Source organism: Vespa velutina, chromosome 14 (assembly GCF_912470025.1).
Source record: "Vespa velutina chromosome 14, iVesVel2.1, whole genome shotgun sequence".
Lineage (NCBI taxonomy): Eukaryota > Metazoa > Arthropoda > Insecta > Hymenoptera > Vespidae > Vespa > Vespa velutina.
This window is the reverse complement of record NC_062201.1, coordinates 5,160,377-5,172,558: the sequence shown is the minus strand read 5'-3', so window position 1 is coordinate 5,172,558 and position 12,182 is coordinate 5,160,377. Positions and strand designations below refer to the sequence as shown.

General features: G+C 40.2%; 1 protein-coding gene and 1 long non-coding RNA gene across 22 annotated transcripts in view; one reads left to right on the top strand and one right to left on the bottom strand.

Moving 5' to 3' along the window:
* The window catches only part of LOC124954075 (gamma-aminobutyric acid receptor subunit beta), a 56,633-nt gene that overhangs the window by 22,328 nt on the left and 22,123 nt on the right, over positions 1-12,182 (top strand). For 9 of the 21 annotated variants that reach the window (XR_007102436.1, XM_047506413.1, XM_047506412.1 and 6 more), the window contains exon 3: positions 9,309-9,400. Coding sequence is in view for 20 of the 21 variants with exons in the window: in XM_047506413.1 (XP_047362369.1) it covers positions 9,309-9,400 (92 nt within the window). In the remaining variant the exon portion in view is untranslated. Of the gene's footprint in view, positions 1-5,089; positions 5,158-9,308; positions 9,401-12,182 lie in introns of all 21 variants that reach the window. The other 12 variants (XM_047506423.1, XM_047506421.1, XM_047506416.1 and 9 more) reach the window with 2 other exon arrangements.
* LOC124954084 overlaps positions 1-12,182 on the bottom strand; it is a 30,070-nt gene that overhangs the window by 7,227 nt on the left and 10,661 nt on the right. Inside the window, exon 2 of the long non-coding RNA XR_007102442.1 lies at positions 5,078-5,187. This is a non-coding gene — a long non-coding RNA (uncharacterized LOC124954084). The remainder of the gene's footprint in view (positions 1-5,077; positions 5,188-12,182) is intronic.

Below are 12,182 nucleotides of genomic sequence, written 5' to 3'. Positions count from 1 at the left end.
TTAATTTCCACGCTTACTATTCGTGCCACGCTTGTTCGCTTCTTCGTGATACATAGTCTTTAAAGTCGTTACGCCGATTATCTTTTTCTTAAAGTCTCGATGACCTAACGATTGGGAGATCCGAAGATTATTGTCGTAACAGTGACACGTGCAATCGTGATAAGATCGTTTAATACAATAAAGAGATACCCCTAAAGATTTTTCGATGAATATTCGATGATATCCAAGACGTTACTGCGCGTATTTCGATCGCTAAAAATTCGCTAAATGTATTTCATTTGTGCGCTCGAACTCGAGGAAAAAGATCGCTGAGATTCGATTTCGCGATAAGTGAATTCGAAAGAAGAGAGAAAAAAGAATAAGGGCAGCAAAACGTCGAATAAATTTGTACGTACGTACTTATCGGAACTGAAAGCAGAATCTAAAAATAATCGTTCATATAAATATCGATAAAAATGTAAACCTGGAAGGGAGGAATGGATTGGATTAAATATAGATATAGGCACGAGCAAAAGGGAGTAAAAGGGTAAATGAGTGAGCGAGAGAGAGAGAAAAAGAGAGAAGAGAGAAACGAGAAAGAATGCCCCGAGAAATATTTTTGACGCCGCTTACTCTTTCGTCATGAACGATACAGAAAAGAATATTCGGAACAATAGGGAGCAAGCTCGTGGGCGTATACTCGGTTCGATAAAAAAAAACCTCGACAGTGGTACCGGGACGAACGTCGGAATAGAAACTCGCGTGTCGTACTCGGCCTGCAAACGAAAAAGGAGTAATTTGCTAGTTTCTCTGCGGGCCTCATCCCGTGTGTGCAGTTTTTACGAGCAACGGAGAAAAAAGAGAAAATGGATCTCGAAAGATCAAGACTCGAGCAAGTATTGACTCTTTTCAAATAAAAAAGGATGATTACGCTGGCTGATAATATATCGCATAAAATTATCTTTCGTTAAGAGGTAAGCGAAGCGCATGAGGGAATTCGATGAATAATCGAGTCGCGAACGTCTATCTATATGAGTGCTTCGTTCGAAATAAGACTTATATATATATATATATATATACGTAAAATTTTTTTCTGATCAACTTTTGTTTTCACGTTTAACGAAGGATGCATAACAGTTTTTCGATTGTATTATTTTCAAGAGTCGATTAAATGAATCGTCTAATTTAATTTTCAACTGACGAGGATTGTACGTATGGACGAATCATGGATCTTGCGATAAAGCGACATTTTCTCGCGTAATCTCTTAAACGCGAAAACTTCACTGGATATTGCTCGCTTTCGTATCTCGAGTGAGTTCTTCGAAGTGGCAGTAAAGGGAGATCATGTAGGGTAAGAAAGGGGAAGAAATCAAGACTGTGCCTTGACAGTGTCGTTTCAGGGATGTCGGGGAGGGAAGAGGAAAGAAGAAAAAGAGGAGCATCTTTCTTTTGCACTCAAGGCATCCAAGAAGAAAACAATTTGATTGTTTCTTTTCTCTCTCTCTCTCTCTCTCTCTCTCTCTCTTTTCTGTTGACTCTCAACTTAAAACTTTGCACGAATTTAAGAATTAATCGAAATACGAGGAGAAGCTTCTTCGTAGCATCGGCTCTTTGCATGATTTTACCTCAACCGTTAATACTCGAGATAAATCGATAGGAGAGTCCTGAAACATTCTCTGTCTGATAAATTAAGAAATATGATTAAAGATTTGGGAGGAAAGTTTGCAATCGCAAATAGTAAAGTAGCATGTGGAAATAAATCGAAACGACAGTAATCTCTAAGCGAGTGTACCTCGGTATTAAAGGATTAAAGGGGAAATTTTAATGAATCTTTCTCTTTGCTCTTACCGTGAGTTTCTTTTGAAATCATTCTCCTATCGAGAGGTTCGTTGGATAGTTTGAAAGTCGAGCAGTCGAAGCCGTAGGAACGAGTAAATTCCCGCGGTAAAGTCAAATTTTGTGAACGCGAACTCGCAGGGCGGGGCAAAGAGTAAAACAGGGGGAGATAGGGGTAGAGAGTGCTTCGATAAAACTCGGATCGATGCTGAGACGCTCCTCGGGTTGCCAGTGGTTACCGTTAACGGGCATCTCTCCTCTTCCACTCCCCCAACTCCCTCGTTTCTCATCTACGATTACGATTTCGATGCCGAGCGCGTTCTTTTCGGCGGTCGTCGTGGCCAATCGTGCTCTGGGACGTTTCCAGATTCGGCTTCGAGCTTCTTCCTCTTGGTTCACGCTCCTGGCCCGTAGCCCGACACAAATTCTAACGTCTCCCTTCGATCTCTGCTTTATTTTCTATTTACCTTCCGATCCAAATTGATTATGCGTTAACCCGCTCTTAATCGGATTCTCTTGATAATGCGAACGACAAAAAAAAAAAGATCCGCACGATAAACTCTTAGCTAAACATTTATTTATACCGACCTTCTCCGTGAAAACCCACGTCGAATCGTCGATATTCCTCCCGAGGCACTCCTGCTCTAGAAGAAAAAGGATTCATATCGGATTCATAGAATTTGGTGTTCCGACATTAAAAATTTAGATCACCGTTGGATCGTTCATTCACCGTGCCACGGCGAAAGCCATGATAATATCCCACATCCGTCGGATAAATAAAAAGAGTTTCGTAAGTTTGCGCTTTACTCGAACTATATCCCTTCGTTCCGATATTCTTCGAAGGATCGAACGGGAGCTTCAAATGATGGAATACGTGCCGCGAAGAACTAATACGAGATAGACGACGCCCGACGTTCTCCATACTACTGCCGACTTCTTTTTACTTTTCTACGATAAGGGAAAACGAAATTTAAACCGCCTTACTTTTACTAATTAACGAGTCTGCGCTTATCTCGAATCATGTAAAACTTGCTACGAAATCCTGCGGTTTTATTATGTCCTGAAAAGTAAATTATCGCGATAATCGACGTTCGTCTTTATAAAATGAGAAACTTCTTGCGCGTTTAAATAAAGAAACGTAGTTTATGATAAATCCAGGCTCGCTCGTATCTTTTAATCTACACCGCAAAAAAATAAAAAGCAAAGAGAGAGGGGGGGAGAGAGAGAGAGAGAGAAAGTGGAAAAGAACCCGAAGCTTATATGTGCCTTAAAGTATTTAAACAAACTTTTTCATCTTGGTATATTATCACGTCGTAGGAAGGAAAGAATGAAACAATGATTTTCCGTTGTTCGTTCGACAGAAGCCCGAAGAAGGATGATTCGTCGCAAACAGGTGTAGTCAAAGGTGTATTCGCTGAGTCCGAATGAAAGAAGAAAAAGGAAAAAAAAAAAAAAAGAAAATGTCCACTTTTGAACACGGTGAACGTTTTTGGCAGGTCGCCCGACGTTGACTCGTTCACTCCTCGTTTTCGTTTCCACTTTTTCTTTCTTTATCTCTTTTCTCTTTGTCCTTACGAACGAGAAAACGATACTAGCTACGTTTCAATTAACGTTTCTCACGAGATTCGCGAACGGTAGCTGGCTATGGATGTGTCATTGCGATTTATGCAGCCCATACGGGACGTTCTTCGGGAATAGGGCTTTAAAAACATCCTAGAAATGGAAATGAAGATATATATCGGTCGAGTACCGACCGATGCCGTTGGCAGGGACGTTGTTTACGAGTCAACTCTCGCGAAAATTCCACCCCATCCGTTGAATCCTACTGGCTGCATTCTACATCTCTGCCCTGTCCTGCCTTACCATTTGTAACCTTGCTGGACAGTATGACATTCTAAGTCCCTAGCTTCGTTAAAAATGGAAAAATGAGAAAATAGCTGGGCTGGAAAATTATAATCCTAATTGGATAGAAGGTTATTCCTCGAGAGAGAGAGAGAGAGAGAGAGAGAGAGAGAGAGAGAAATGACGAAAGGAAATTTGCTCCAGCGACGTTTCTTTTGTCGAAAAGACAATTTTAACGCTTCAATATCGAACCATAATCTGAGAACTCTACGATTCTCCTTGTTGCCATCCTTGATAAAAATCTTTAATCTTTTAATACCACGATCGCCATATCATCCTCGCAAATTCTTCTTTCGAAAATCTAAGTAGATATGTTCGAATCCTACGACGAAGCGAAAAGTATGAAATCAAGAGGAAAAAAAAGAAAAAGGAAGGTAGAACATATTTAAATTCTCGGCCAATCATCGCACGCTCGAACGAGACGAAAGAGTTCTTCTAAATCGCTGTAAATCGTCCGTAAAGAGGGGAAAAAAGAGATGCGGGTCCGATGCAAGGTGAGGATTTGCGATCGAATCGACGCTTCGTCGACGTTTCAGCACCGAAAATAACTTCGGTATCGATCAAAGTCTTACGGGCTGGCGGGGAGACAACGTTCCGGCATGGGAACACGATAAATCCTCTGCCGTCGCGGGATGATGGCGAGAACGAATGAAAAATCAAGTGAGGCTTTTGCCTGAACGATTCGAGCGCCTAATCGCCCTTTTACTTTCGAGCCAAACTATGGCCCAGCTTTTGCGAGCTAGCTGGTATTACCGAGCGAGCCTGTAGAAAAGGGAAAGAGAAAAAAAAAATGAGAACAAAAAGATAAAAAAAATGATTGACCGGTGGAAACCGGTAATCGCATGGCTGCGTTTTAATCACACTTCGCGGCATTAATCGTAGTAAGCCTCCGTTGCCTATCGACGAACACGAGTCTCAGCGATAACACGGTTGAGAGAAAATAGTAATCGACCGACAGGTTTTACAGAGTCCGCATTTGAAGACGTGATAAGAGCCGAGTTCGAGCGTACGCGCACTTGTCGCGCGAGAAATCATATACGTATACATACCTATATAGATATATATCTATCTTTTTCTCGCATCGGTCGACGATCTAATCTATGAGCAATTACCACTTTCAGCGATACCATCCGACGTAGCGAAAGAAACGAATATACACAGAGGCACACGAAAGCACACGCCATTAATGAAATCCCGTGCCATCCCATATATATATATATATATATATATATATATATATATATATATATATATATACATATATACATATATACATATATCCAAAATATAAAATCACAGCACCAGTGTATATAAAACAGACCGCTAACGGCCCATTGACGGCCGACTCAGTCTGACTAACCTTCGCTTTCAGGTCCTCCCGTCGAGGTGGGCGTCACCATGTACGTCTTGAGCATCAGCTCGCTATCCGAAGTGAAAATGGTACTACCCTAGGTCTTAGTCCATAAATTGCTGAAATCAATTGATTTATATATCATTTCCGAATCGTTTCGACGATATCCACCTTCGCCAAACACCACTATCACCACCACCATCATTACCACCCCCCTCGCCCGCCCTTGAGCCCTAACCCCCTTGATATTGTCTCTTGCCCGTGCAATCACACATTAGTGCCCGTGTTTTTTAACCTTCGATATCACAAACACACACACACACACACACACATACACATACGAACACACGGTAGACGGGAGATCGTCGATGGAAGCAGCGTTACGTAGAAAGAAAAAAGAAAAAAGAAATATCTTCTTACGAAGAAGCGTCACTCGCACGCGCGCACAAGAGTACGATAGACGGAGATTCGTAAGGTAAAGAATAAGTTTCATCGCGAAGTTTATTAACGTTCTTGTTTTTCATTGAACGTGAAAAATTGGCAAGATCAAAATTCGTTTCGTTGTAACCTATATGAGTAGAGAAAGAGAAAGATAGAAACGGTAGAATTCATTAGATGCACGAGCACTCCGCGTGTCCCGCTGCAGATACGTTGCTTTTACTCGATTTTAATCTCGTTCCTCTCACTCCACACCTCCTGCGAAGGAACGTGGAAAGGAAGGAAGGAAGGAAGGAAGGAAGGAAGGAAGAAAGAAAGAAAGAGACTTGCCCTCGGGATTGATCCTGAGGCTGTCGAAAAGCTCGTTGACTCGACTTGGACCAGCGAAGCGTCGTGCGACAATCGACAAAGCTCTTCGAATTCGAGAATGAAATTAGCTTGGTTGCCGCGAACAGAATCGCATTTCCTCAAGCTATGTGCTCCTTTGATCTGCTTTTCGTTGCAACGGAGGACCTTTGTTGGATGCTGTCGTTGTCTCTTCCAGCGATACACTTCTCTTACTGCGCGAACGTCGATCGTCTAACACGATTACGTCCTTACTACTAGACAATCTTCCTTCTCTCTCTATCTCTCTCTCGCTCTCGCTCTCGCTCTCGCTCTCGCTCTGGTTCCTTCAATCTCGATTCTACGCTTCTATCTCTCTATACAAGGTTCCCCGATAATCGTGATACAACCGAATAGCTGTTGATTCTTTTTGAGAAAATAAGTGGAAATTGCGAAATGAAATGTTAGAAATTTTTGTTTCAAAGAAAATTACTTTAAAATATTAATCGTGTAAGATGCAAGTAAGTACGCTTAAATAACAATGGGATATGGATCGTCGAAGAAAATCAAATTATTTATAGTTAACTCGCGTTCGATAATTGCAATTTCTTTTTATGTTTCACTTGTATGATTTCGAACGGGGCCGAACTCGATGCCCTGTGAACTCGTGTCGATACCACGAATCTTCCAAGGAGATGTTCCAAGCTGTGCGGGGAGAGTAAAACTCGCGGGAAGAAAGTTTTGAATAAACGAGCCTGAAAGTTGGCCAACTGAAATCCAACGGAAAAGCATCAAATATTAAGACCGTTTACCTCTTAACATCGATGAAATTTTCCGAAGCGATGGGGAAACATTTCGCTTTTCTTCTTAACGCGCCAACTTTTGATACGAGCACGATGTAGATATAAATTGCCTTCTTTTCGTCGTTACATCTATAATTACACTAATGGACGTCCGCGAAATTATTCGATGTATAACGTTGGGGAAAGAAAGAAAAAAAGAAAAAATGAAAATAAGTAAATGGAAGAAAAAGGAGCATAGAAAGGGAAAAGGAGAAAGAAAAAACGGCTAGAGGTAAATCAGATATATCGTGGACTTTGTTATAGCGAGATTGGGGTTAAGCTAATCGTTTGCAGAAAAATCGTGGATAACGAGAATACTCCGAACTAATTAGAATATCTGATGCACGTAATGGCGGTGTGTCACATACCTTTTGAGATTTATCGCTGGGAAACACGTAGGTGTAAGGAAGGTTTGAACGAAGGAGGTAGCTCGAAAATATTGAAAATATCAAATCCCCCGAGAGAGAACGAAGCTTTCTTAGATCTTAAATGTTTTCCTCTTTAACGGGTTTGAAATCGTCCAACGATGCGAAAGTGTCGTGCTAGCGTTTATTTCGACTAAAGAACATGGTTTACATAAAGCTTTTACTATTAAGTTACTACGTTGAGGTCGACTAAAACTTTTTATTCACTTCATATATCACGCTAATTTTAGCTACTTATTTTATAAACTACGTACTACTCCTTTTACGTGCGCGTGTGCGAGTTAATATATCTATTGACGAAACACGTCAAAAATTACACGGCATTCTCACCTCGGCACGTCGCAATACATAAACAGAAATACGACTACTATGTACACACAATCAAGAAGAGCGAACTACCGTTTTGACCGTAAAGATTTGACCTTTTGCGATCTTTCGAAATAAAAAATAATAAAGTAGAATAGATCTCTATAATGGACAGAACGGTATTGCGCGTAAATTTCTAACAAATATGGAGTGAACAAAATAATTCACAAAGACACACACACACACACACGCACGACCGTCCCGTTAGTCCGTTCTTAGACGCTAGCTGCTATGCCGCGGTTGCTGAGATGGGCTGCCCGCCTGCCATCACCTACGATATATTATATTACATTATATTATTATTATTATTATTATTATTATTATTATTATTATTATACCATCACTATCATCAATTAAAAAGACATTACCATTACTGTTATATTCTTACTTTCTTATGATTATCGTTCTATTTGTTCTATCCGTCCGGACCCCGAGCCCACCCCGCGCCGCCCCGCCCCCGCCCTTATTTTTAACCTACGCCCTTCTCTGTCTGGACATCGCACGTTTTACCACACGTACGTCTTCGACACACACAAATTCGAAACTCTCGTACTATGAACGTGTCTCTCTCCGCAGGACGTCTGCTTCCCTCCCTCTAATTTAACAAATAATTTTAGAGAAGAACGTCCACCTTCCGCTTGCTCCCCGCGTAACACTCGCAAGTCTATCTTTTGTTCTTTAGCTCTCGAACATGATCGCCCGGAATCGACGATCGCAGTGACAATGACAGCAATTTATATTGTAATTAAAATGAATAATAAGAAATGCCGAAAAGAAATGATACAATTTCTATACATTTTTCGAGGCAACGAAATTGAAAATAAAATTCACGAGACAAGGCGGCGATCGATATGAGGAAAGAAAAAAAAAAAAAAAAAAAAAAAAAGAAAGAAAGAAAAAAAAACAGTAGAAGGTAATCGAAGAACGAGATTTATTCAAAATTTGCTATCACGATACCAGTTGTCCCCCCTTTCCCCCTCGGACACGTATACACGGATACGCTAATTAATTAATTAATCACGATTCGCTAATTGGAAGTAAATAACAATTTGTATCGCAGCGTCGAGGCTGCGGGTAGATAAGCCAAAAAGAAAAACCAGTCAAAAGTAAAGGAGTATAAAAAAAAAAAAACGGGAAACAAAAATGTACAAAAGAAAAGTAGTAGAAACGTAGCGTATAATGGGAAAAAAAAAAAAAAAGAGAAAAAAATAAAAGAGAACGAATAAAAATTCGGGAGACCGTATCTGGTCGTAAGATAAAAGTCACCTCGCTGCGTGACTGCAAATGTGCAATATAAAGTTCATATACTACATATGTACATATACATATGCACGCGTACATATGTATATGCGTCGCGTACGTACGTAGAAAAGAAGTCAAGTACGATATAGTTATTCTTTTAGCTCGGAAAGCAACGTGGCCGACGAGTCCTGTTGATTTGGTTTCGTGCAGGGTGCGAGCTTTCTTCGACTAACGCTTCGTCTCCGACGCTCGTCTCGATCATTGATATCCATTCGCGTTTTCTCGTCATTCTCTTATATCGTTTTGTTCGTTCAGCTGATGAACGTGATCGACACTTAGACTGGTCGGAGACGAAGTTTCCCCATAGATCATCCATAACGATATAATCGTGCTGCGCACTATAATCTATATGTGTGCTTAAGCGGATGCACGCAAGTTTATGAGAAAAAAGAAAAAACATGATAATAATAATAGGGAGAGGAAAAAAAAGGAAAGAGATAACTTAAGAATGAAAAACAATCTAAACGATAAATCAGATCAGGATGCATTTAACATTAATCACAGTTACTAAAGAGATTTTAGCGGATAATCAGAGCGACCAAGGCCGGATGGTTTTGTTGATTGCAGGTCCGCCCGTGGAAGTCGGAGTCACCATGTATGTCCTCAGCATCAGCTCCGTGTCCGAAGTGTTGATGGTACAGTGTGCATTCAAACTCATACAAACTCACATTCGTTGGTCCATTCGTTCGTTTATTATTTTCTTTTTTTTTTTTTTTTTTTTTCAGTAAATCCTAATCAACCCTTATCGATCCAATCTCCTTTAAGATATCGCCGTCGTTCCTCTCCCATTTTAATACTATTTTAATACTGCCATTCGATTTTCATCCGAAAAATGATCATTTCTCTATGATCCTATCCCTTCGCGCGAGTCTCTATACTACATAAAAAGAAAATACATGCACACACATACACAAACATGTCACTCGTGAGGAAACATTGATTTATTTTGCGATTTTGTTACACTATCTTTCTTTTTTTGAACTACTCGAAGGTCGTGGTCTCGATAAGTTTGTGTGTACACACAAGGTCATCCCCCCTCTCTCTCTTTCCCTCTCTCTCTCTCTCTCTCTCTTTCTCTCTCTCTCTTTCTCTCTTTCCCTCTCTCTCTTTCTCTCTCTCTTTCTTTCTCTCTCTCTCTCTCTCTCTCTCTCTCTTTCTCTCTCTCGTGACCGCACGAAAAGCAATTACACCTTCGCTAATCGAGGCCTGAAACCTCGTGAAAATGGGAAGTATATTCTAAGTTAGGTGAAGCCAATATCGTTCTTTCTTTTTTTAGGTAAAATCGGGATCAAAAGAGAGGGGATGGTACTTTTCAAGGGTGTCGGTTTATGCTCTCTTCATAGATACGCTCGTTAAAGGGTTATTAAAGTTCAACGTCGGTAAAAGCGATGGTGGAAGGCCTTCGTTAGATCGCGTAGAATCGATCGCGTCGACCGTGGATAAATTTTCGCTTCGTTGCTCGAATCGGCTTTCCGATCATCACGTTACTCGTTTATTAATCTCTCTCTCTCTCTCTCTCTCTCTCTCTCTCTCTCTTACGATACGACCCGTATAGATGTTTTCTCGAAAGAGTAAGCTAGCGAGAGAGGGAGGGAGAGAGAGAATAAGAGAAAAATAGAGAAAAAGAACGTAGATATAATTATTCTACTTATTACTTTTGATATCGAACAACTCGTGATTTCGCTAGCTCTTCTACGACTATCATTTGAAATATAAATAGCTACAAAAGTAGGTTTTCGTTTCAATGAAGAAAAAAAAAATGATTCGTGCAATGATTCTCCTCGATTGGAAAAATAAAAGGTTTTGAAGATGATCGAAACTGGATTAGATTTCGCATAGCTATAGACAAAAAGGGTTTGATCGAGGCATGTAAGCGTTACGAACGAGGGGTGTTTAATATGTACGCGTTTGACCATGTAACATACACACGCGTATACACGGAGTTACACTTTAAATACGTATGTACAAGTATAGATATGTAGAAGACATAGATACACGCGAGGAAGAAATAGAGGGGAGAGAAAGAGAGAGAGAGAGAGAGAAAGAGAGATAGAGAGAGAGAGAGAGAGAGGGGGAAAGGGAGAGAGAGAAAGAGAGAGAGAGAGAGAGAGAGAGAGAGAGAGAGAGAGAGGGAGAGAGAGAGAGAGAGAGAGAGAGATACACATATATACACACGAAAATACTCACAAACTCAAGAAACAACCACCAGCAGGTCTTCCATTTACATACATTCGCATTATACACATACGAATCGCCTACTAACCTACGTTTTTATAGCTCGTCACAGCTGTTTGGTTGGCTGAACTGTTACAAGGGAACCTTGCTACGTTCCACAGTCTTCGCAAGATATATTCTTGTCCACTTCGTTTATGGTTTATGGTTGACTCGTTTGATTCGATTTGCGATGTTCTTGTTGCATGGCCCCACCCGCGGTGCTCGATTTAGCGGCCATGATAACTCGTTGAACCTTACAGAATGATGCTTCTGTTTGCTCCTTGGCTATTATCTTTCTTTTTTGACTTTAAATCTGCGAGAGACGTGAGTTTACGTACGAAATTTGATCGAGAGAAAAATAATTAAAATAAAGGAACAAAAGAAAAATAGAAAGAAAGGACGGCCTTATCAACAATAAGAAATTATTTCAAGTTTAATATGGTAATAGTTTTATAGTATCGAATTATCGAGCACCGCAGGCCGCACATACGTTACAGCACGCATATATACGCGTGTAATTAAATCGCGCACGTATATACAACGATATCATCGCGTACGTACGTGTATACACGTACATGTGTACGTGCGCGCCACGCGTATCTATCGTCACGTACGATATTCACACACGTATAAACGAGTAAATAAATAAATAAAGAGATAATTATGTGTATATTAGCACGCATCCGTTTATCGAGGCGTGTATGTATAAGCGCGTACGTGTGTGTATACGTATACATGATATTATATATATATATATATAATATCATATATAATAAATATTACGGATATATATATCCGTAATATTTATTATACAATATATACGTACTCGTTCCATGGCAAAAGTTATTCTCTAAGGATGATACATCGTTATAGCGTGTAAAAGATTACGGCGTTCTATACTACGTGTTATTTAATAACTCCTGCAGTAGAAATTCGAAAGTAATCGTTCCGGTGTCTACACTCAGATTCAAACAAGCACTGAACTGGATCCGCCGTGACTCGTATCTTTTCTACTTCGATCGACATCGAAGACGCGTAGAAAAAAAAAAGAAAAACAAACAAAAAAAAAGAAGAATACGTACGCGTGTAAGCTCGAGTATGTGTCGGAATACAAGATTCGACCTAACAGAGTGTACGGTTATTGCTCGACGCGAATTAATTAAAGATCGGTGTTATCGATTATCTTATTATCGAGCGATCTTA